The 25,902-nt window shown below is 38.0% G+C and overlaps 1 protein-coding gene across 1 annotated transcript; it reads right to left on the reverse strand.

Annotated features, from left to right (window-relative positions):
• Nucleotides 1-13,964: 13,964 nt before the first annotated feature.
• Nucleotides 13,965-25,014, reverse strand: LOC115927261 (NACHT, LRR and PYD domains-containing protein 6-like). The gene is made up of 5 exons (XM_030992920.1): nt 24,723-25,014; nt 23,368-23,538; nt 21,477-21,766; nt 18,226-19,936; nt 13,965-14,113 (listed from the first exon to the last, which is right to left on the reverse strand). Exons 1-4 carry the CDS (start codon nt 24,761-24,763, stop codon nt 18,822-18,824), a joined length of 1,617 nt encoding a protein of 538 aa, XP_030848780.1. The 5' UTR covers nt 24,764-25,014; the 3' UTR covers nt 13,965-14,113; nt 18,226-18,821.
• Nucleotides 25,015-25,902: the final 888 nt, after the last annotated feature.

Raw genomic sequence — 25,902 nt, forward strand, 5'->3', positions numbered from 1 at the left:
AAAATCAGAAAAAAGTAAATATTGAATGAGCAATCATGACATGAAAATTAGGTACAAAATGACAAGTTAATTAGGTTTTTTAACAATTAACATTTTTCTGCCGAACATCCGAACTACGCCCTTGCATTCGGTTTGGTTCGGCTTGGTTTGGAAGTGCCATGTTCGGCGAACTTCCGTTCGGTTCGGCTACAGTACTACACTAAAATATGACCTTTTGACCCTAGAGAAGACGGAATACTGGGGGCAGCATCACCAAAAGTTGTAGGTGTGTAGATTATACCAAGATACACCATCGTTCAAAATTTTAAAGTAATCCGTCAAGGAATGTGGCAGTTAGAGCGCACACAAGAATATGACGCAGTGGCGGATGCGGCGGCGTAAGGCAGCTGAATCCAAAGTACCCCACGGGCATACTGCCGGGGGATACAACTATAAATATCGCAATCAGTATTGTTATGTAGTACTCGTATCAGTCCCCCTCCCTTCAGTCATTCACCTTTCTCCCACCTCCATGATAAAACAGAACCTGATTATCCCATTACTTTTATTATAAACATTTGACCATTAATGACAACCCAGAGTTAGCTTCAAGGATCGAACCACATTCCAATAAGTATGACTCATACTAGGCCCAAACCCCAGTCACTTGCACTCTCCATTACCACTCCCCATAATAACATAGCAACCCTGACCATTAACCAATCAAAGCATTTCGATTACTTACTCCCAAATTTAACGCCCCTAGAAGTGAGGATATAAGTGAGGATTCTAATTTACGGAAGGAGATTAGATAGACTATAGAGACTAGAGAGAGATATTATTTGTTTCTCAAATTCTGGACATCATAATTGTGTTGTAGAGATGGTTCATTGAAATGTGGAAAGTGGGCAAATTACATCTCTACAGATTGCTGAGAACATTAACAAAATGAGCAAAGTACTTTTGAAGCCCTCACTGTTGTGAGGAATAAATTAGATGCAATGTTGGTACCCTTTCCTGAACCCACTCACAAAGTGAATTGACGGCGTTATTTTACATGCGAAACGATGACGTCACAATATGAGCAACCTACATCACACATTCGGGACAATGTTGGATACCCATTCAAATTTTCAGATATGGGTTAATGTTGTTCGTACATTTACCGCCAGTGGTGATATTTCCTCTATTTTTGGCATTTTGAATGAGATACACTGAATAAATGATACTTTTTACAAATGTTTGTTTGATTTTGATTTTTTTTTCCCGTCACACTTCAGCATAAAAATCGGAAAAAATTATCACATATTCTGAGGGCACTCCAGCGTGTATGTGTCTGATCTGGGAAGGCAAAGGACATTTTGCATGCTGACCTAACGACTCTTTTGGAGTAAAATAGGTGACAAATTTACATAGAATTGTCTAGATATTAATTACAAAAATGTGTGATTAGGCTGATTAATTTACATTGTGATAAATTAAGTCGTATAGGACCTGATAAACCGAGAGAAACAGATCAGTCCGATTCGCGATTCACGGCTAGCTCGAGCGCCGGGCTACGGGCTAGGCTGGCTAGCAAGCTGCGCTAGATGTGATGCACGCATAGAGGTCAGTGTATTGCACACGCATGCACAGAGTACGCACGCACAGCTACTAGCTACGGGAAATTTGAACACTACATTAATGATATATTCACTCGCTTTTTGGAAGTTATATACCATTTATCTAGACTAACGTCAGATTAAGAACCAAAACCATGCCATGGAGGAGCCTTCTAGAGTATACTCAAGTATGTTTCCGTCCATATCTATATTTCCAGGGGATTTTGATGAAGGTAAACAGCGTTAGGTATAAATGGGTACGGTACTCGAGAGTCAATGCAAATACATGTGAATTGCACGCAAACTGCATCTCGCATCGTCGTCAATCATTTCAGCTGAGCGGCCCGCTGTTCATATTATGACGTCACTTTAAAAATCAGCTGACTTACGATGTTTTCGGGGCGTTGAGTGGGTTGAGTTTTTGTCAAGTTTAATCAACTTTTATAAATTTCGCTCGAATGTACAAGTTACACAAATGTAATGATTTTACTCAGTGTAATTTTTCGATTGCAATGATACCAAATTCAGTCAAGTTTGAAATCATAAACTAGCTCTTTAAAGGTGTTAAGTATCTACGTTTAATAAATGCTTCTTAAATTGTAACAAGAACTAGCACAGTCTCTTCATTTATGCTCCTTGCCTCTAAGAAACCGATCCCAACACGACATGGTGGAGAATGCGAATGTACCCCCCGGCAGTGGCAGCGATTCTGTATCATTCATATGTTCAAAGGAGGGACAAAGTTCGCCTTTCCCCTCCCTGAAACAAATGGATGACATAGAGATCGTCATTAGTGGCTCGGACTTTTGTCAAGACCAGGAGCAGCATCACCAAAACACTAAAGATGCGTAGATTGTACTAAGATACACCTCCATACAACATTTGAAAGAAAATCTGTCAAGAAATGTGGCAGTTAGAGCGCATGACAGACATATGACCTTTGACCATATAAAAGACAGAACAATGAGGGCAGCATCGCCTAAAAGGGTAGATGTGTAGATTGTACCAAGACACATCTCCATTCAAAATTTGAAAGAAATCCGTCATGAAATATGACCTGCAGAGCGCACACTATACACCAACCAAAATATGACCTTTGACCCTATAATAGACGAACACTGGTGGCAGCATTACCAAACACTAAACAGATTTGTAGATTTGATCAAGATACACCTCTATACAAAATTTGAAGAAATCCTTCGAAGAAATGTGGCAGTTAGAGCGCACACAAGAACATGACGTGGCGGACGCGGCGGCGTAAAGCTGCTGAATCCAAAGTACCCCACCGGCATACTGCCGGGGAAAACAATTAAATTTACATTGGGACACACATACCTGTAAGGATGATGCATTTGCTCTCAATGTAGAGTAGAACTCCTCATTGGGCCTGGTTTCAAGTGTCAGGTCAGTCAGGTTTGGCATGAAACACAGTGCTTCTGCTAGGTGATGCGATGAGGCTGGTGTGGGACACCGGAGATCGTCAAGCTTGAGAGTATGGACCTGCAATGTTTGAGAATGTTTTTGTTTTCTCTTTGCCTCTTACAGGTGTTAATTCAATATTCAAACAATAACATAATTTTGCTTACAATTTAGCAAATCAATGTTTGTGAATATAGTTAAATAACTCATCTATATATGCATACATTTTATTTACTTCATTCTCACTGTATTCTAACATTTCACATGATCCAATTAGTTAAATAGTTGCACTCATAATAACATTCTCAACAAAAATGATTGAATAGATTTCATTTTCAGATGCAATTTTTGTCTATTGAAAGAAAGAACACACTTAAGTTTCTATGGAGAGGATGATTAATAAAAGGTTTGATATTAATTCTCTATGTACTGTTTAAAGGGCTTCCAACCTGTTTGCATTGATAAGTTACAGTCTAATAAATTTAAGCCTTTATTAAAATTGGCTCTTAAAATTGGCTCTTAAATAACTATGTTAATTTTTTTATAAAATTGTCTCTTAAATAACTATGTTAATTTTTTTTATATCACTCAAACTAGGAACAGGTTGGATTTTGATTGTTGATCAAAACAATGTCAATCTTATACACATTTTGACTTTTAACCAAATCAGCTAGCACATGTGTAGTTTGCTTTCATTCCATGTTTCATGAATGTTCCAATATACCAAGTAAACAGCCTTTGAAAAAGGGTGTTTGAAAAAAGGTAAACAAAATCATCTTCATGTGCCCAAAACAATGATTGTAGAGGTGTCGCGGTCAAGTGGATATATCAACGGACTGTGGATCACAAGGTCCGCGGTTTAAGTCCCTCGTCCTTCGGCAAGACATTGATCTACATTTGCCACTCTCCACCAAGGTGTCAAATGGGTACCCGGTAGGATGCGAAAGCTAATGTGGTTTGATTAGCAATGGCGCTTGTAAAATAGCGACTGGCGGGAATGCTTCACAGGGAGTGGAGAATGTGTATACATTGTGTTCGGGTAGGCATGAATAATATATATCTGTAAAGCGCATTGAGAGGGCCTGCGGTCCTGAAATGCGCTATATAAGGACTAACTACTATTATTATTATTATTACTCTTTCTTTCACTGACCCTCTCCATGACATTTACATTAGGACACATCTACCTGTATGGATGATGCATTTGCTTTCAACGTAGAGTAGAACTCCTCTGTGAGACACACTGTCAGTGTCAGGTCAGTTAGGTTTGGCATAGAACACAGTGCTTCTGCTAGATGATGTGATGAGGCTGGTATGTGATGGGATGAGGCTGATGCGGGACACTGGTCACCATAAAGCTGGAGAGTCTGGACCTGCATTCATGGTGAATATAGTCAAGTAACTAATCTTTACATGCATACATTTTATTTACTAATTCTTCACTGTATTCTTACATTTCACACAAATCCAATTACCACTACATAGTTGCATTCATTAAAAGATTCTCTACAAAATGAATAGATTTTGTTTTCAAAAACTCATTTCTTATCTATTGAAAAGGAGAAGCACTAAAGTTTATATGGAGAGGAGAATTTAGTAACAGTTGATTTTCTAAATAAATGTTAGATGTCTACTTTATAGGGGTTCAAACCTGTTTGCATTGAAAAGTAAATATGCAATTTCTATCAATGTATTAACTCTTAAGTTGCCCCCATGCAATTCACCCAGTGCCACAGTGCTAATCCCTATTGTGCCAGCCACTAATCCCCTGTGAGCCAAGTTTATTGAGGGTAGGTTCAATTAGCGTGTGTACTTATGCACGGAAATGTGTACGTGGCACGCGAGCGAATGAGAGTTTATGTGTGCATGGCAAGCCACCGGAAACCCGATTATGTGAGCGTGGCTCGCCAGCGCGTGCACGGAACAGTGTTCTTGGCACGATATGAGTTAAAGGTATTTATAAGTCAGGATTTCATGTGCACAAGACCCTTAAAGTCAGGGAGTTTGTTGCTATGGTACCGTTTGGTAATTCAAGACTTTATTGAAATTGGCTCTTAAAAAGTGTATATTTTCCCCATCAATCAAACTGGGAAAAGGTTGACTTAATTATTGATCAAAACAACATCAATCTTAAAAACATTTGACTTTCAACTGAATCAGCCATCACATGTGTAGATTGCTTTTAATCCATGTCTCATGACTGTTCCAATATACCAAGTGAATGGCCTTTATTAAGGGTGTATGGGAAAGAAACATATACATGTGCACCATATAACTATAACTGCTCTTTCTTTCTATGACCCTCTCCATGACATTTACATTAGAACACACATACCTGTATGGATGATGCATTTGCTTTCAATGCAGAGTAGAACTCCTCGGGGAGACGACTTTCAATTGTCAGGTCAGTGAGGTTTGGCATAGAACACAGTGCTTCTGCTAGATGATGTGATGAGGCTGGTATGAGATATCCCAATTCATCAAGCTTGAGAATCTGGACCTGCATTGTTTGTGAATATTATTTGTTTTATAAGACGGATTGGCAATACATTCTTACAATATAGTCTAGATTTAGAGTATAGATAGATATTAGATCTAGATCTAATTTAGATCTAGGCCTAAAATATTCTAGATCTAGATCTAGATATTGACAATTATGCACAAATTAAATTTGGCTGAATTATGCAAAAGAGATATCGGCAGGTATCGAGCGTGTGTTATCAATTTTTGATCAGAGCTTTTGGCACAGTGGGAAAAACAATGCACGCCCACGTGATGTCAATTGACCAATGGGATTGCTTAGATTCTACAACCAGTCATATAAAATCAAATAACTCATCTAGACATGCAAACATTTTATTTTCTAATGCCTCTCTGTATTCTTACATTTCACTAAAATCCCATTATAGTTGCATTCATAAAAACATTCTCAACTAATATAAATGAATAATTTTATTTTCAGATTCATTTCTTGTCTATTTAAAAAAAAGAACACACTAAAGATTCTATGGATAGGAGAAATTAGTAATAGTGATTTTTAAAATAAATACTATATGTATTCTTTATGGGGCTTCCAACTTGTGTATTATTTATTTGCTGTTAATGTATTAAAGTTATTCATAACTCTTGATCTTATGTGCACAAGACCCCTAAGTCAGGAGGTATGATGCTATGGTTCAGTTTGGTAAATCAAAACTTTATTGAAATTGGCTCTTAAAAAAACTATATGACACATTTTCCCTATCAATCAGGCTATGAAGGTGTTTGATATTGATTGTTGATCAAAACAATGTCAGTCTTAAAAACACTTGACTTTTAACTGAGTCAGCTAGCCTATATGTGTAGCTGCTTTAATTCCATGTTTCATGACTGTTCCAATATACCAAGTGAATGGCCTTTACTGAAAAGGATGTTTGGAAAAGAGAGATATATACATGTGCCCCATAATCATTACTGCTTTTTCTTTCTTTTTTGATGACCCTCTCCATGACATTTACATTAGGACACACCTACCTGTATGGATGATGCATTAGCCTTCAATGTAGAGTAGAACTCCTTTGTGAGACACATCACCATCAGTGTCAGGTCAGTCAGGTTTGGCATAGAACATATTGCTTCTGCTATGTGATGTGAGGAGGCTGGTGTGGGACACTGGTCACAAACAAGCTTGAGAGTCTGGACCTGCATTCATGGTTAATATAGTCAAGTAACTCATCTATACATGCATACATTTCTTTTTACTAATTCCTCACTGAATTCTTACATTTCACACAAATCCCATTAATTACATACCGGTAGTTGCATTCATGAAATCATTCTTAACATAAATGAATGAATATTTTTCATTTTCATATAAACTTCTTGTCTTTTGAAAAAAAGAACGAACTAAATTTTTTATGGAGATCATTTTCTACCCTTTCATACCACACATCAATCAGGAAAAATGAGCCAGGAATAACAAAGTGCTGTTTGTTTAAAGTAATGTTTGCATTTCTATAATTTTATCAAACAAATCTGTTCCAAAGACTTCATGCATGGCTGATCATCAACAAAACAGAAATTGTTATTTGTTGCTACAGCAGGCAGCCAGTGAAAACAAATTAGTTTAACAAAATTATGGAAATGCACGCATTACTTTAGACAAACAGAACTTTGTTATTCCTGGCTCACTTTTCTTGATTGAGGTGTCATATGAAAGGGCAGAAAATGGACTTACTGTTAATGTGATTTTGTCTTTGAAATTCAGACACTGTTTGCCAAATGACTTTTTGGTACCATTTCTTCAAATTGTTTTTAATCACTCATGCGTGAAATATGCATCAAATGAGTTGCATTGAATGAAAAAAGAGGATCTGAGCTTTAAAAATATGTGTTATTTATTAATTACAATTATGATTAAGATATGATAAAACATTGATAATTCTCTGTATTGTTTTTTCTTGGACGCACTGTATATAGATATATTCCAATTCATGCAATGGAGTTTGTTTACCCTTTGATTAGGTGTGGGATGAATTAAAGTATTTACTAAAGTGAGACCCAATATTACAATCCTTTAAATGTAGAAACCCATTTACACACTATATACTCTCAACACAATGCTAAATGTTGGGTGGTACATCAATGCCAATGCACTAAAACTCTGCAATAAGCACTTTCATATAGATGCTGTCAGGTTTACTTTGATGTTTACTTTGATGTTGAAGCGTAAAGATAAACTTATTTGCCCCTCCAGGTAATGCTATCTCTCTGGTATGGACTGTACTTAAGGGGGTGGCTGTACCAATATTTCCCAACGATGGATTTGAACTGATTTACAGTTGTTGCTCTGACTGCTGAGTCTGGTAAGGAATTCCAGTTGTTGCAACTTCGCACAGAGAAGGAATTTTGACGAAGCACAGATTTACACTTTGGCTTCCTTACTTTCATACTGTGGCCTCTGGTTCTGGATTCATGGACTAGTTGGAAAAATTTATTGATATTCACCCGGTCAATTCCTTTCATAATCTTAAAGATTTGAATCAGTTCAGCTCTCTGTCTTCGGTAAATCCCACTTTCTAATTGGAAATAACTCTTGGCCACACCCATTTATGGGCGTGAGGTCCTCACGTTTTAATTCATGTTATGCTAATCCTATATTTACGTTTCATTTATGGATGTTGACCATGGCCAAATATGGTCTTAAATGTATCATGTTAAACTCATTATAACAAAATCTTTTGTCATGATTATTCATGTATTGTGACCCACTCAAAATATGAAAAGGGATGCTTCGAGAGAGAAGCTGGTGACATATCAATATGTACTATATTTAGACATAGCCTACATATCTATTTGGCTCACCCTCTGTACATCATAGAAATTATACTAATAAATATACTTCAAGGTGGAAAACACTGTCTCTATCGTTTTATTTGACTTCTGTGAAGAGAAAGTGACACTAAACATCGACGCCATCAATAGACATGTTTAAAATCATATCTTAATTAAATAATAGAGTGTTAGACTTACATGTAGGAAAAATATTTTAGTATTATTAAACATGGTTTAATAATACATGTATAATGATAATAATAACAATACTAACAAATGCTTAACTTTCACCTACATAATATTTTTATGATTAAGAAGTATATATTAATGTATCTGACTTTCAGTGCATGCCAAAACATGTTATAAAATCTTTAATCCCTAGGTCATATGGATTACGCTAATGCGAATGTGACCGACACGAACAGGCACCCATGTAAGCCTTTGGTTTAGCACTATGACTAGTCTTGACTGAGGCTGTTTATGGTGAGAGATCAAGAAGGTGAAGACACAAATCTCAGTTCTGACTCCAAATGCCGCGAATATTGTAGTCAAATATCTTGAACCCTTTCATTAAAGGTAATACAAAGTTTTGGTATGGGGTCATGAATTTGGTTCAAATGAACATATTGGAAGCATATGCGATTTTACAATATTCTATGATCATTGTCGCTGTTGAAATCGAGTCTAAAGTGATGGAATCGTAAAGAATAAACTCTTGATGTTGCATAGTGCCCTCTCAAGACTGATATTACTTTAGCTGTAAAACAATGATTCTGGACTACGATTGCCCAATTTGCTATTCCCGTTTGGAAATTATACATCAGAACCAACGCTCAAAATACACGGGGGCAGTGGGTGATTCGCCCCCGTGAGCTCCATAATCGCCTCCGCCAGGTTGCTCATGGGGGCGATTGCAAAATTAAAAAATCGCCCCCGTGGAATTATAAAACAAAGATTATCTTTTCTGATATAACTTTAACACAATATTGAATATCAATTTTAAAACCTTAAACCAATGAAATTGAACTTAGATGGCGCTATCTATCCCATCTCTATGAGTATTACCGATACAAAAAACGGAAGCTCGCACTATATTGTGCGGCCGTCAGCAGTGGCTATACTGCGCCGGTAGTACAGGTTTGCACGCTGACGCCCAATATCTGCTGGAGCTGGAGACGATCACGCAAAAACTGAAATATGCAGAAGTTTTTTGTTGTGAAAAGTGTGAATCCTCTGAAATCTGGTGATTCTAAAAGACCAGCAAATTATGTACCTCGTCCAGTAAAACAATATCGAGAAGAAGAACAAGGCCAAAGATGTTGCAGGGGCGCCTCTAGGCGGTTTAGGGGGTTTAAGCCTCCTACCCCCTCCCCCTTGGGCTGCCAATTGAAATGTGATGTGCATAGAAAAATGCCATCATCTGTCCAGACCTACACAGTATAGATGTCAGTAGATGCCAGGAAAGCATCACTTACGGGGGTTTAAAATAGCACCAATAAAATGCTCCGCACGCTAGTAGATGCCAGGAAAATATCACTTACGGGGGTTCAAAATAGCAACAACAAAAATCGCGATAAAAAACAAGGAATTTAGGAGTTTCATGGGTACCAAGTCAATCAGTGGCGTAATGAGCAAAAACGTTTGGGGGGGGGGCTGACAAAAAAAAAATCGCAGCACCCCACTCTAACATGCAGGCCCCGCTAAACGTTTCGCAAAATGGGATCTAGGGGCAAAGCCCCGGCGGGGGCCAAGGGGCAGAGCCCCCGAAGCTCAAGGGGTATGGGCATCAGTGGCGGATCCAGGAATTTCTTACCGGGGGGGGGGGGGGGGGGGGGGGGGGCACAAAATGGCATGGTGTTAAATATATGTAAAACGATGAAGCTACAGAACGAGGCTTTAGCGGTGAGGGAGCGGAGTGACCAAGCGGGGGTGGGTCTGGGAGGGGGTTCAGGCCCCCTCCCAGAGTAAGAAGCATTTGCAATTTTAGAACCAAATTAGACGCATTTTCAGGCACTTCCTGGAGTAATATGACGTAAAATTGCTTTCTCCTACCCCCTTCCAAGAGAAGGGATCTTTTGCAATTTGATAAACACATTTGGCGCATTAATGTCCATCAGCACTTCCTGGAAAAAAATCGAGGCCTTCTGATTGGTTAGAAGTTAGAGAAAAGTGATCTGTCACGTCTTGATACGTTGTTTATGCTTTGATGCCACACAATGCACAAAGACGGTGGTCCGGTACTTCATCAGTAGTACTTGCAAACATTTTCTCGAGTGTCGTTATCAGGGGTGTCGCTAGATCTTTGTCAGTGGGGGAGTGGGAAGGGTGTAGAGGCCACCGATTAAAGACAAAATGAGCAACCAATTACTGACAAATATATTAATGCCACTATCCAAATGTCTACAAATTTAACCCTATAAACCCGGGGCCAGGAACTAAGTTATTTTTCAGTCTCCCCCCTCCCGCGAAAAGCGTGGAAACTTCCGACACTTCATTAAATTATTAGAGAAAGAAGACGATTCGTTGTATCGTGTTCTTGTCTGAATTCAGTTTCCCCCCTCCCACGCGAAGCGCGGAAGCTTTGACACTTCATTAAATTATTAGAGAAAGAAGATGATTCATTGTACCGGTTCCGACTCTTAATCCTTGTCTGAATTCATTTTCGCCCATCTCGCCTGAAGCGTGGAAACTCTGACGTTTCATTAAACTGTACTCTTAATCCTTGTCTGAATTCATATTCACCCATCTCGCGCAAAGCGCGGAAGCTTTCACATTTCATTAAATTATCAGAGAAAGAAGACGATTCATTGTATCGTGTTCTTGTCTGAATTCAGTTTACCCCCCCCCTCCCGCGCAGCTTTGACACTTCATTAAATTATTAAAGAAGAACGATTCGTTGTACCGTTCTCGACTCTTAATCCTAGTCTGAATTCAGTTCCCCCCCCAAAAGCGCAGAAGCTTTGCCGTTTCATTATTAAAATCATTAGAGAAAGAACATGATTTGTTGTACCATTCACTATACTCTTAATCATGTCTGAATTCAATTTCCCCACTGGGCCCCTTAACGGTACATGTGCAGTGTTACATGATGTAAGTATGGAACGCCCGGCAGTACTTGTCACAGTTGCTTCTGGAAAGGATTTTTTTACTAGTGTTACTGTTAGTGGCAAAGGCCCCTTAGTGACTATAAAAAACATTTGCTCTTCCTGACCATTTGGGAATGTGTCAGTTCGCAACAGAAATGGAGAAATGCGCATTTTGTTGAAAATCATGTGATATCATGAACATTTATACATCACTTGTATATGGAATTGAAAATAAGTCATGGTTCAATTTTATTTGGGGGGCCCCCCCCCCAAGCCCCCCCACCAGTATGCCAGTGAATTCAATGGAAATTTGTATAAAAATAAGAGCCCCCGTCAGCACTAAAAGAACCCCCGTGAGAAGGCTCACGGGGGCTCTTTTGGGGGGGGAAGAGCCCCCGTGGACAAAAAATTAATTTGAGCCCTGATCAGAACTGCATATTCTGAGATTTTCATGGTCGCAGCTCCCATGGAATAGCATTAGGCATTATTTGAAATATTTGAAATTTACTGGGAGCACCAGCAAATTTTTTATTGTTCAATTCCTCGAAAGCAGAAGTGTTTTAGGGGCTTAATTTTTTAGTGCTTATAATACATCAACAGGGGCATCCAAATATATCAATATTTTAAAGAATTACTATCCATCCAATTTTCAAAATTTCCCAAAACTGTGCATTACCTTTAAGTATGTTGTGATCTTTCAACATGTCTTCTCTAGTCCCTTCTGGTTTCACCCAATCCCCCCCCCCCCCCCCCCCCCCCCCGTGCTATGGGCTGTGAAAATACTGGCAGCAAAACACATGACAAGCAATGGATATTGAGCATCCTACACAGGGACATAATCATATATATGTGCATGTAATATATTAGATAGCTTACTGGTAGACAGATATTGAGATGTGATTGGTCCACAGCGCGTCACCTGATATCGATTGCGAGGATAAAAATCCTTATATTTTCCTGGCCGGTCAACTTTGATGGCTATATTGACCAACTGGTCAAATGAATCTATATTTTAATCAATATGCATGATGCCCTCTTGAGGACTGTATTTTTCTAACATGTATGTCAATTTCGAGGAAAACACAAAATTTCTAAATTTTGGGGAATTTGTTGTTGTTGGGGGGAGAGTCAATTTTGTTTCCCTTAAAAATAAAAAAAATTCTTGAAGTATTTTTTTCCCTTTGATTTTTTTCTCCCTCAAAAGGTTTTTTTTTTTTTTTAATAAGTTTTTCTCAAAATGTTTTTTTCTTCTCAATTTTCATGCAGAAAATGCAAAAACGAAATGGACCCCCCCTAAAGGAAGTTGTATTTTCCCTCATGACCATATTTTCCAAAAGCGAATACAACTCTCTTCAAGGGTCCAAACAATGTTTAATATACCTCTCTTTAGTATGTTGAATTAATCTAGTCATCAGGGCTCGTATTCAATAAACTTCTGAGACATTTTTCTTCAGTCTAAGAAAAATGTCTAAGAATATGTCTAGGTTAAGAAAGTTGCCTTAGCCGTATTCCTAACACATAGAGCAGTTTGTCTTAGCTTTGACGAAAGATAAGACAAAATCTTAGACCTGATGACGTCATGTTGGAAAGTCAAATTGGTCGAGGCGAGTGACTTAATTGCAGCTCAATTTGCCTATGCAATTTGCATGTTAAAATAAAAATCGCACTGCAAATTATACAAAAAAACGTACCGGTATGGGAGATAGAGTATATGGGAGTAATGATGCTCACGGAATTGTTTTGGGCTTGACCAACAGAAAATAAAACATGTGTAATGCAGCCTAGTCAAAGCCCCCCATCTAGATCTAATAAGGCTTTTCTGTCAAACATCTTTTCAAGGGGCTGACCAAGCTATCTTATACCGCGGCAAGGGTCCACTTCAAGGCCTTTTGTAACACCATATGGTAGCCTTAATGAAAAGACCACTGTCAAAAGAACCAGCATATACAGTTTGAGACATTTAAAGGAAGTACAGAAAAGTAATACTCAGCCGCCATTTTCTTCTTTTTTTTTGGGGGGGGGGGTTCCCGTTCACCTGGTACTGTCCAGATCGACTCTTACCCGTGCCCGGGAGAGCGCCGGCATGGTACCTTGGGTAAATATGTTTTCCAGCTAAATCACTGTCAACTGACCACTCAGAAACTGGGACCAAACGTCTAGATTTCTGTTTGGACTCGGAGAAAAAATTAGTTTGTCATCTTTGATCTTAAAAAAAGCATTGTTTACTATTATAATTGTTAAATCGGCGCCTTCAACTGCAACTGGAAGTAAAATCACATGAGTTTTCGAAGACAGACCTGGAATACTTCTACCATAGTATGGTGGTGGCAACAAAAACAAAAACAAAAATTAATTAATTTAACAAAAAACATGGCATTCAAGTATTCGTCTGTAAGCCTGGGAGTGTATTCGAGTACCTCATTACATGCTTACAGCACAGCCCTACAGAAAAGTAAAATGTAAAAAAGAGATAGAGATGGTGATGGAATGGACTAATTAAATTAAACACTTACTCTTACACATGTATATCACAATTGTGGATGAGCTGCTCACCTTTGATTCTTTTCCATTCCTTGCAAGTGTTGCAAATAAACGATGATGTACGTATGCATTACAAAAAAGAGTAACTTCCTTCAAGGATGGCATGGAGCATATCATCTCTGCCACATCAAGTGACATAGTAGGTCCACAATCTCTATCGATCCAGAGTTGAACCTGAGTAAAATGACAAAGTGATTACTGATGGGATGCAGAATATAGACGTTCACTTGGATGTTAGGTATACTGGGTAACCTACATGAGTGGTTGCCCTAGATGAGATGACTACAGAGAGTAAGAGGGAAAAAGAAATAAATAAGGGTGCAGGCTGGAGAATTATTGCCATGACATTTCATATCAAATTTCAATTTTTTGCCAAAGTAGGAATATCTCATCTTAGTTAACCATGTACTTAAAGGTATTACAAAGTTTTGGGAAATTTTGAAAAATGGGTGGATAGTGATTCTTTACAATTTTTATATATTTGGATGCCCCTGTGGATGTATTAAAAACACCACAAATTTTAGCCCCTAAAACACTTCTGCTTTCGAGAAAATTGAATGTAAAGATTAACCGGTGCTCCCGGTAAATTTTGATAAATTTCAAATAGCTCCTACGGCCGTACAATGGTAGCTGCAACCATGAAAATCTCAGAGTATGTAGTTGTGGTATATAATTTCCGAACGACAATAGCTAATCGGTCGATTTTAGTCAATAAGCATTGTTTTATAGCTTAATTAATATCTTGACTTGAGAGGGAGCTATTCAACATAAAATGTTTATAATTTACAATTTCATTACTTTAGAGTCGATTTCGACCGTGACAACAATCACTGAATATTGTAGGATCGTATATGCTTCCAATATATTCGTTTGAACCAAATTCATGACCAGTACCAAAACTTTGTACATGTATTACCTTTAACAGAGAATCCTTAAACAAAATAAAAAGAGAGTATTAAAGTCTAAAACAGGATTCAAAGGAGAATATTTATCTGGTGCCTCATACCTTAATCATTCATAAATGTTAATAGGAACACAATCACTAAACTTGACTTTAATAGTCACTTTGACGAATTAGGTAATACGTATGCTATTTTTTATCATGAAAGTGTGCCAATGATGATCTAATGATAATTTTCATAAATACAATAATGACGATAATGACCATGATTAAAAGTGGTATAGGGCCCCCTTCAGGTATTCGAGAAATTATAGAATTATAGAATCAGGATTTCAGAAAAGTCACCTCCCATACGCCTAACACGCAAACTAACAAAATTCTGACATGTCGTCTTTAATTGAAATTTTCACTATGATGATGTCATCAAAATGATAAATGATGTATGTCGATCTTGTAGATGATTTTCTTAGCTACACCTTGTCAAAATTTGGAGTAAAATAGAGCACAAATAAGCTAGATAGTGCTCAAAGATCAGTGTCATGTAGATTCATAATGTGGACAAAATTCACCTTCCGTAGGCATAACACGCAAATTAAGAAAATTCTGACATGTGCATGGCCTTTAATTGAATTTTGTACTATGATGACGTCATTGAATTGAAAAGTAGTGTGTATTGATCTTGACAAGTTTCATGATAATGGTTTTATTCAGTCTTGATATATCCTATGCACAAATTCATGGCAGAATAATAAATATTAAACTAGAAATTGAATTCGTCATGAGGATGAATTAGGTGGTCTGTCTTCAATTCTAAACATAGATTTGAATATTTACTATATAGAGAACAATGATGATGATGATGATGATGATCTTGATAGTAATGGTGATGATGATGATGATGATGATAATGATGATGATGATGGTGATGTTGTTGATCATGATCATGATGATGTTGATGATGATGATCATCGGACCATGATGATGATGATCATGATGATATTGATGATGATCATGAGTGTGATCCTGACATCTGATTGAAAAAATGATGGGGACATTTAGATGGCATATAGTTTTATACTCTTTTCACACTGGTTTTGCTTAACCCCGTACTTTGCTTAGCCCCGTACTATCCTTAACCCCGGACTATTTTTTTTTACTTTTCACACATGCTGTTTTTAGTCCCGTACTAGCGCCTATTCCGGAATAAGAAAATTCATGCTGTTCTCACTGCAATTCGTTAACCCCGGATATCGTGAATGTTATGATTGGACATTCTTCGCATCTAGCCAGCTGCGATACGCTCCATTGCGTAGTACCAGACTATTTTTTGTTTCTGTTCATTTACTTGGCACCGCAATTGCGAGGTTAGCAGGAGTTAGCACCACAATTGCAGAGTTAGCCCTGCTATTTTGCAGAGTTAGCCCTGCTATTTTGCAGGGTTAGTTAACCCTGTAATATAGGTGGGGTTAGCCAACTTTAGCCCACTTTGGTAAAAGCCAGTCTGAACAGAAAATGGAATAGGTTTAACCCCGGACTATAGGTGGGGCTAAGACCCCCCCTTAACCCCACCTATAGTACGGGGTTAAGCAAATTTTTGCCAGTGTGAAAACAGCATTAGCTACAACATACTAAAAAATCAACAAAATACAAGCGGAAATAACGGCGATATTGCTCGCAAAAGACAGGATTGTAGAATCCAGATTTGAGAAAAAGTCATCTCCCATAGGGATTACGCGCAAAAAGTAATGGATCAAGTGATAATAGGGTAATAATAAAGTGAATATGGTTGTTTATTACTTATTTGCGATTCTACGTGTTTTAATATTCAAAGGAGACGGTACAGTGAAAGGTCAAAAAGACAAAACAAGTGAAGAAAAATATTGTTGGAGACGCCCAGACTCGAACCAGGGGTCTCGAGGTCGGAAGTCAAGTGCGTTACCGATATACCAAAACATTTCCCATAGCGATTACACGTAAACGGAAAATGGAATTCTCAAATCCCACTTTGCAAGTGAAATATGAGCCTCATTCTGGCATCTGATCGCAAAATAAAGGACACACTAGTGATAGCTTATTGTCTCAGCTACAACATACTCAAAGCTCTGCATAAACAAAGATAAAACTATGAAGATATTGCTTGCGAAACACGGGAATGTAGAATCCAGTTTTGAGAAAAAGTCATGTCCCATAGAGAATACACGCAAAAAGTGAAAAATTGACATGCCTCCTTTAATCACAGAAATACGCCATGATGCCTTGTCAAAATGAAAATTTGTGATGACTGCATTTGTAGAGAATTGTCTCAGCTAGAACATATCAAAACTTGGAAGAAAATCTATCAATATTTACAGAGATACAATCAATTTTCCAAAAATATGCTGTCATAATATGCAAATTGAAATTTTGAGTTCGGAGGCCATTATGATGACGCCATGAGTTAATTGCTATCACATTACAATGTGTGACATGCTTGTAGTACATTAGCGTGGATGACAATGGGGTAAAAATGACCGCAATGAAATGCCCCTTCGAATGATACCATACACAGTATACATGCACCGGTATTCACTCAGAAAATTTTGAGTAAATCAAAATTAGGAGCAGGTGTCACAATTCGTATTACGCCGGGTTTCTACCCAACTGTAGCATGTATTGGCTATGACGTTAATTTTCAGACTGATTTTTGCCCCCTTTTCGATTTTTCTTTATCTTGAAATTTTGCAAGTATATTCTAGGTGGCCAAACTCAGGGCATGTCATAGCCCAATTTTCAAAATCTGTCAAGCAGGACGTTTTAGATGCCATTTTATATTCTGCATTAAAATGTATTGCACTAAATGCATCATGTATTAGTATGTTAGCATGCAAGGCCTTATAGGCCAAAGTATATGGAAAACCATAGGTGCGTAATAATAATTTTTAAAAAAATTTTTATTATTTTTTTTTTGTGTGTCTTCAAAATAGGGGTGCGCCTTATACACAGGTGAGCCTTATACACAGAGATTTACGGTAACAATAACCAATCTTTACTCAAGAAAAGGATAAGGCAAGAATTCTTTATAGATTTTTTTTGTGAATTCAGTATATAACAGATATACATGTATGGACTGCTTTAATATTCGAGGCATAGCTGTTTCTATACTGGCTCTCAGGGAGATGTTACATCATGCCATGATCTCTCAGCGTGCCTCAGGGTCATAGCAGGATGTAAAGTCGCCTTGAGCCTTTAGAAACAGCTATTTTGAATAGCACATATGTGCTAGTCAAGATGCACCCTTCCATAGTTAAACTTTTGTACCATAAGAAACTCGCAAAAGATATAAAAGTAAGAACTTGTACACAAATTTATGAACTAGTTTTGTTTATCAAACTATAATTAAACTTACATGTGTTCCAATGAAAGTATACCCAGCTACAGTGTGTGCTGTCATGTCACTGGATATGGTAATTTCCTTTGATGAAATCATGTCTTTCACCAAGGCTGCTACATCTGGGTCCTGACTCTCAAAGGTTACATCAACAGTGAAATCTATCTCAAACCGGTACTTTGAAGTCTGTCTGTTCAATATGCCTAGTCCCTGTAGCATAGACTTCATTAGATGGGTTGCAATACTTTTGTTCTGTGACACAGTGAAGTACAGGAGATACCTAAACTCCTCCTTCCTTGGCAGCACTACTTGCTCAATCAGCTTGATGAATTCATTACGATCTGATTCATACAAGGAAGCAAGATGGAATCCAGCCATGTACTCCTGAAACAGTTTGTGAGGGAAGAAGACAGGCAACTGCACATAAGAACTCCCCTTATGTATGTGCACGCTAGTGGTAATTCTGTCCTCCTGAGACAAAATCCCGACCCTACAGGCAGTGTCCTTGGATTCTGGGCATATTTCAAAATCATGTTCACCAAAAACCAAGGTATTTTCTAGCAGACCATTGAGGGCCTGTTTGGCAATCGGTCCTAGAAGCTCATCAATTTTTTTCAAATAGGCATGAAGTGAGGGCTGCCTACTTTCTTTACCATTTTCTGAGCATAATGTTCTTTTAGAAAGGCAATCATTGTTTTGAATATTTGAGAAAAAGTTTTCAGTGATTTCACTTCCTGTAGTTTTTGCTCACCAAGTTCTTTCCACATAAGACACAACATGGCTACATATATAGGATAGTGGGCCATGTTCTCAGATATGACATCGTTCTCACTGATGAACTGGATAAGCTGATTTGCTTTATCATCGTTCTTTGGAAAGTATTTGTGAATGTAAACTGACAAATTCTCTCTGTTGAAACCCTCAATATGAATGAATGTGTAGACCTTCATTAGATCACCATCTGATCTAATCTCTACTGCCCTCCATGGGCGAGTAGTCACCAAGACTGGGCAAGAGGCAAGTTGATCTGAACGAAGAATATCTACAAGTCCAATATCACCAGGCTCAGATGAGCTTCCACATGCCACTGAAGAGTCGACACTTGGTGGCTGTGATGGCTGAAAATGCATTTGATCGGTAGGCGGTGATTCGCAGGATTTTGGCATCATGACTTTGCCACTTACCTCGTCTAGCCCATCGAATGCGATGAACACCTTGTCAGGATTTGACCGGATATACTCAGTAATCTGAGAAACTGTTGCTGGATTGTTTTTGGCCAGATAAGACTTTGCAATCTTGCCAATAGAGTGTTGCTTAAATTCACGTAAAGGAACAATCAAGACCCACACAAAGGGACTAAAATGCCTCCCTTCAATCCAGTCCCAGGCAATCTTAGCACAAAATGTAGTTTTTCCAGCCCCTGCCTCTCCCTGAACCATGATCCGCTTGGGGAACTCTCCATTGACTTTAAGATGAAGGATATCATTGTAATCTAGCATTCGCTTCTCTGTCCCATGTTCTTCTTGTAAGAAGAGATTAGTATACATGTCGTCAAACTGTACTGTGGAAGCAGGATTGAGAGGATCAGCTCTGATCTTACAGACAGTTGACCTGTACTTGAACTTGAAATCATTTGCACACTGCTCAACCAGTTCAGGAGAAAGTGGTTTGGTCTGAGATTCAGCTGAAGGGGGTTTGGTCTGTGATTTGAGCAGTCTTGATGGCCCTCCTAAAAATACATAGATAATCCATATTCACATGATTACACGTAAGCATATTTTGATACATCTGAAAGGATTATAAAGGCCTGAGGGTTAAAATCGTGACATACATGTACGACTACCAGTAGGTGCATCTACTCAAAGACACAAAGTCCTTCATGTTTGTCTGAATTTAAATGACTTCACTCAATTTGAAGGACATTTAAATTCTGAGTAATATGTGTATACATGTACTTGTAGATGAATAAATATCACTGGAATAATTTTTCCTAGGACATTTCAGCAATGTAGAGTTTCCCTGACAATCACACATCTTATTTCAAAGAAAAAAACAAGACAAACATGCCAACCTCAAATTCTGTAGAACTTTGCAGGAATTATGAATATGTCATGTATGTTCTATCTGTGAAATTTAAACGTTAGCAGTGTCCTAATATTCAAATCATGCAAGGAAACCCGTTTACTTGCTAGACTTCACTGTCAGACACTATAGTGACTGACTGGAATTTTGTTCTTCTTTGGTAATAACATACATAAAATAATGAACTGTAAAGGGTACATGAGGATTTGTCTACATCAATAACCCACTTCTTGTGATGGCCAAAATTAAACTGATTGAATCTTTGCGTAGCATAAAACGTATGACCATTCGGTACAATGGTCTGAAAATCAAGACTATTACTTATTGGCTCTATAGCTCCTAAATTGATTTGACAACTAATAGTCGTTATTTTCCCACTTGAAGACATTTTCAAGCCCAACCTTTTTTAGAGAAGTTCTAAATTAGTATTATCTTTCAAACGCCATTGGAATTTAACCTTTTCATTTTTATGGCCAGCAAATGGGACATAGTACCTTTAAAGTAGTTATTGATATGGTGATAATCATTTCATTTTGCTGCCTTGGACCTTCTTAACCCAAAATATAATCAGTCTGTCTCAATATGATGATGCATACCAACACCAAATTTAAAATTCATGGCTCAAACCGTTCTTGAGACATTGCAATAATGGGGTTAAAACTCTAAAAAATTAATTGAATTTGACCCTCATGGCGCTTGACCTTTGACCTACTTATCCAAAAGTTTAATCATTTTATCTCACTTCGGTGATACATACTATCACCAAGTTGAAGTTCATACCTCAAGTGAGATATCGCAATAGCAAAAACGTCCTGCACCACCTTCGGTGGGCGGATGCATAACTACAGTTATCATAATGGAATGACATAAAAAAATATATAAAATGCTTGCACATAAAGCTTGTGCATATAAAGAAAGCTGACATACATTGAATTCCGCTGTCACTCGAAGTACTTGTACTTTATATTGGTGTCCAGAAAATCTAGGATTAACAAAGTTAAATTAGTAAAATATAAAAACATGCATGGGGCCTGATAACAAAATTGTCACTTCTGTAAATTGTGGCAAATGTATAGAACACAGAGCACTCACTATCTCTATGGTAAAAACTTATTTCAGTTTTACGCATGTTTTTTTTTAATGTTTTCTGGTGTACATAGCAAAAATTAGTACCGGTATGTGTTTACCTGTGCTGTTTGGAATTGGAGGTCCATTGAGTAATCCGTCTGATAGACCACCCAAGTCAATCTCTTGAAGTTTGTCTGCCAAAAGCTGTCGTATATTTGAGTGTGGAGGTTGCTGCTTTACATTCCATTTCATAAACACATCCAGTAACGCATTGGTGAAGCTCTTCGGATTGTCAACCAGGATTGCCTGTAGTTGAGCATAGGAGAACCCTAGAGATATCCCTACAGCGTTGTAGTAAGATGGAGCGATAGCCTGGGCCAGCTTCAGAAACTCCATGTCACTGACAGTACTGTTAAATGAATAATAAATCAATTGGGTAGGATATTAGTTAGAGAGCATCTTATTGGCTGAAAAGCTTTCATGTCATACTCAATGACTTGTATTGTGTACTTGAGCGTGCAATTAACAGCCTGGGGATATCAGTAGAGATTGTCTGTGTTGGTAACATTTAAAACATATAGCCTCAAGTAGGTGAGGGCGCTATTGTTCTAGCAAGGGTAATCATTCACAAAAAGCAGAAATTGGCCTACAATAATAATGATGAAAATGATGATGATGATATTAATAATTAATAATAACAATAAGGAAAATTCTCATATAAAAAGCACAAAAATATACATACGCCATTACATCATCATGTAGAGAACGGGCGTCGACTAAAAACAAAAAGGGTTATAAAGTAGTGAACAGGACAGGTGTCTGACGCCAATTCGCATCGTTAGAGGACGGGAACGCCGTCCTTGTCCACACAAACGAAAAGCCCCTAATAACTCTTTGACAGCGAGGTGCCCAAATATATCTTATATTTTTATATCGAAATTATATTTTTACCACGCTCATTCACCTCACTCGCTCAGAACATTTATCAAGAGGATGATTCTGGACAACGGGATGCCCGAATATATTTATATTTGTGCATGGAGGTGACTGAATATATAACTCTTGTATTCCTGTACATCTGTATTGGGCAGCGAGGTGCCCGCATACATAATTTCATATTGTATCTAGTGGATTTAAAAAAAAAAAAAATTTTTTACCACAGTGAAGATGCCTTTTTTGTGCTCACTCAAAAATGTTAGAAACAAAACCTGGGCATACATCGCACTTGATGAGTACCAGGGGCCTGTTCCTCAAAACCGTCATAAGTCTAACCTCTTGACTATCCCATTGAAACGCGTGTTAATTCTATAACACACGTTTCAATGGGATAGTCAAGAAGTTAGACTTATGATGGTTTCGAGGAACGGGCCCCAGGATGATGAAAAATTAAGGAATTAAGAATTAGAGCTCTGCAAACCTTGTTATTTCTCAAAAGGGTGTAGTGACTATAAAAATGTTGAAAACGCTGGTCTATGTAATCACTATAAGCTAGTTTGATAATATTAGAATTTCAACTATCACATTAATTAACTCATTTGCGTTTACCTTGTTTAAGAGGTTGAGTTCTGGGAAAGGTGAGAAATTTCTGAAAAAAATTGCTCTTCATTCAAACGCCCTCATTTTAAAAATATGACAAATTTTCTGTTGTGAACCATACTTTCCTGTCACATGTTTGTGAAGTCTGTAATACACATTTCTGTGTCCAGTACATGTGACTTAATTATAGCAAGACTGGGCAAAATTATCATTTTGACAACTTCAAAACTTCACGGTTTACACCAATACTTATGTTTTACATGATCAACCTTTCCAATCGCTTCCATATTGTTTATTTCGCAATGCAATCGCGCGATTATAGGACCCTGTTTCATAAAACTTGTTATCAATCACAAATGCTAAATTTCTATGACAAATCGATCCGCTCTCAGCCGATCAAATGCCACAATTTATAATGGTAATTGTAACCTGTTATCGAGGTTCATGAAAAAGGCGCTACTAGTATATTCATACCTTTCTGCAGTGTTAGGACCTGGATTGGTTTCAACGTCACCAGATCTCATCAAGAGGATCAGGAGCAGATAGAGAAGGCAGAATCCCTCCATGGTGTAAGATGTTCTTCTTACTTGACAGAAATGTGGTCCTCTCGAAAATGGTGATAATATGACATGGGCGACAATATACCTGAAAACAATATTTAGAAATATACATTAACATACATAAAACAGATGGAATAATGATCTTTGAGAGTTTTAATTTGTCCCCGCCCGCCTCCTTTTTTAAAACTATTTACTATTCAGGAGAAAAAAAAGCCCCCGCCTCCCCCCCCCCCCAAAAAAGCCTGTGATATACATTTTGTTTAAATAGCTTCTAAATCATTTTTTTGTCATACATTGCATCAGTATACTCACATAGCACAATACCTGTGAATAAATAGGCTTGGCCAGCTATAATTAGCATGGCAGACATCTCTGGAAAAAATTGCAAAATAGTAGTAATTGTCCTGCCTCCTCCTTTTTTTTAAAGTGTGGACAAGAAACACGTTATTTTTGTTATTTGGCCTAATAATAATAGTCTTAATTGCGTAAGGTTTTTTTTTGGGGGGGGGGGGGGCTTTGCTGACGCCTCCTTAAAGGGCAAGTCCTCTCCAAAAATAACTTACTTTCAATACAAGCAGAAAAACCAATCAAAAAAAGTTCAAGCAAAATCAGATAAATAAGTAAGTTATGAATTTGTAATGACATCAAAAACTTGGAGTCTGTGACCTCATTGTCTCACTTTCCACTACTGGTACTTGTTTTCTTTGATTGATAATACAATTTTCCCCCTAGAAATTTTATTTCCTCGCGACCACACCAGCATCCAAGTTATATTAATAGTAAAAAATGCACTAACATAGAGTAATTATTTATCAGTTAAATCATGACAAATTTGAATTTTGATAAACTATTTATACTAATATTTAACTAATTATATATATAATAATAAATCTTACATGTTGAACCCCCCTCCCCCCCCCCCCCCCCCCCCCCCCCACCGGACTCTAGTCATACACTTACACTTGCACTTTTAAAGGTGAAACAAGAATCAAAATGATGACTGTACTGTAGTCTTTATAAAAGAATAACTACAACCACAGCTGTACGTACTGTGCAGTACAATAGGGACTTTTAGATTTGCACGAAGACAATGTGGATTGCTACGGTCGACGTCCTTTTAATGCGCTGCCTTGAATGGACGTCACACGTATCAGTCCACGCAAATCTAAAAGTCCCTATTTACATATTGAGTATCCCCCTCCCCCCCCCCCCCCCCCCCCCCATCATACAACTAACAACTAGGAAGAAGGTTATTTGAAATAGACTAACCTTGTTTTGGTTTGATCAGGTTTAGGCCTACAAGACAGCATGCCACGCCGTCGACTAGACCGAATCGAAAGCTTCAGTCTCTGAGTCTGAGTCTAGACCCTGCCTATCCGTTGTTCCGACGAGACTGAATCTGACTTAAATGGCAGTTTTACCCATAGCTAGTCATACCAGACAGTTATTTCTGATTAATCGTCGACAGACTTAAATCCAAATCTACTACAACTGAAGAAAGATCTTAGAATTTAGTGAGATAAATCACCGACTCGAACTCGGAAGCGAGGTATTTCTGGTAGAAAATGGCGAGGATTTATTAATATAGCAACTGCATGAGCGAATGAAAGGGGAATCCCCGGCTGCGCGTATTTTGTTTTCTTCTTCTTCTGCCCATCTACGGAAGCCCATTAGGCCTAAAGAAAATTGCTGTATTGCCCTATGGATTTCTTTCTTCTTCAATATCATATGCAGAAAGCAAGAGAATTTTTTTTTTTTTTTTTAAAGCCGACCCGTCGTAGATTTCAAGATTTGTGGGTCGGTCGCAAAGGGCAATACAGTGCCCCATGGGAATTAAAATTTAAGTGGAATTAACCGGGGAATTGACTGGCGGCCACCAGATAATTGGCATGTTCAGTGTCAGTTTCAGGGGCACAGGGGGCAAGTGCCCCCTCCCCCCCCCCCCACCCCCCGGTAAAAAATAGGGGGAAGGGAGGAAAGAAAAGGAGAAAAAGGAGGGGAAAGGAAGAGGGAAGGAGAGAGGAGAGCAAAGGCGGAAACGATCTAGAAGTGATTGATTGTGGAAATTGTATACGTTACTGTATAGTAATTAAGTTGTTAATGTACTCTCTTAAAGTATTTTGATGCAAACTGCTGATTAACCATACACGTGGGTCCAGAAATGTCAGCTGTAGAAAGCCCATACTGTGGGCATGTATATTTGTTTCATGTCTAGTGGTGAAAGAAGTTGATTTCTCTCAAAAAATTTACTGACATGGAGGACAAGACTTAATTTTGTATTTCAAGTACATAGGCCTACCACTACCAGTACAGTTGTATTCAAAGTTTTTTGTAGTTTTCTTCTGTTGGAAATCAAAATGATATAAAGAAATTGTGTTTGGATATCAAATTTCATGAAAATTTCATGTACAGATCATCTTTTCCTGTGATTTGTTCACATAGTTGTGGA

Source organism: Strongylocentrotus purpuratus, unplaced genomic scaffold (assembly GCF_000002235.5).
Source record: "Strongylocentrotus purpuratus isolate Spur 01 unplaced genomic scaffold, Spur_5.0 spur5_contig_847, whole genome shotgun sequence".
Classification (NCBI taxonomy): domain Eukaryota; kingdom Metazoa; phylum Echinodermata; class Echinoidea; order Camarodonta; family Strongylocentrotidae; genus Strongylocentrotus; species Strongylocentrotus purpuratus.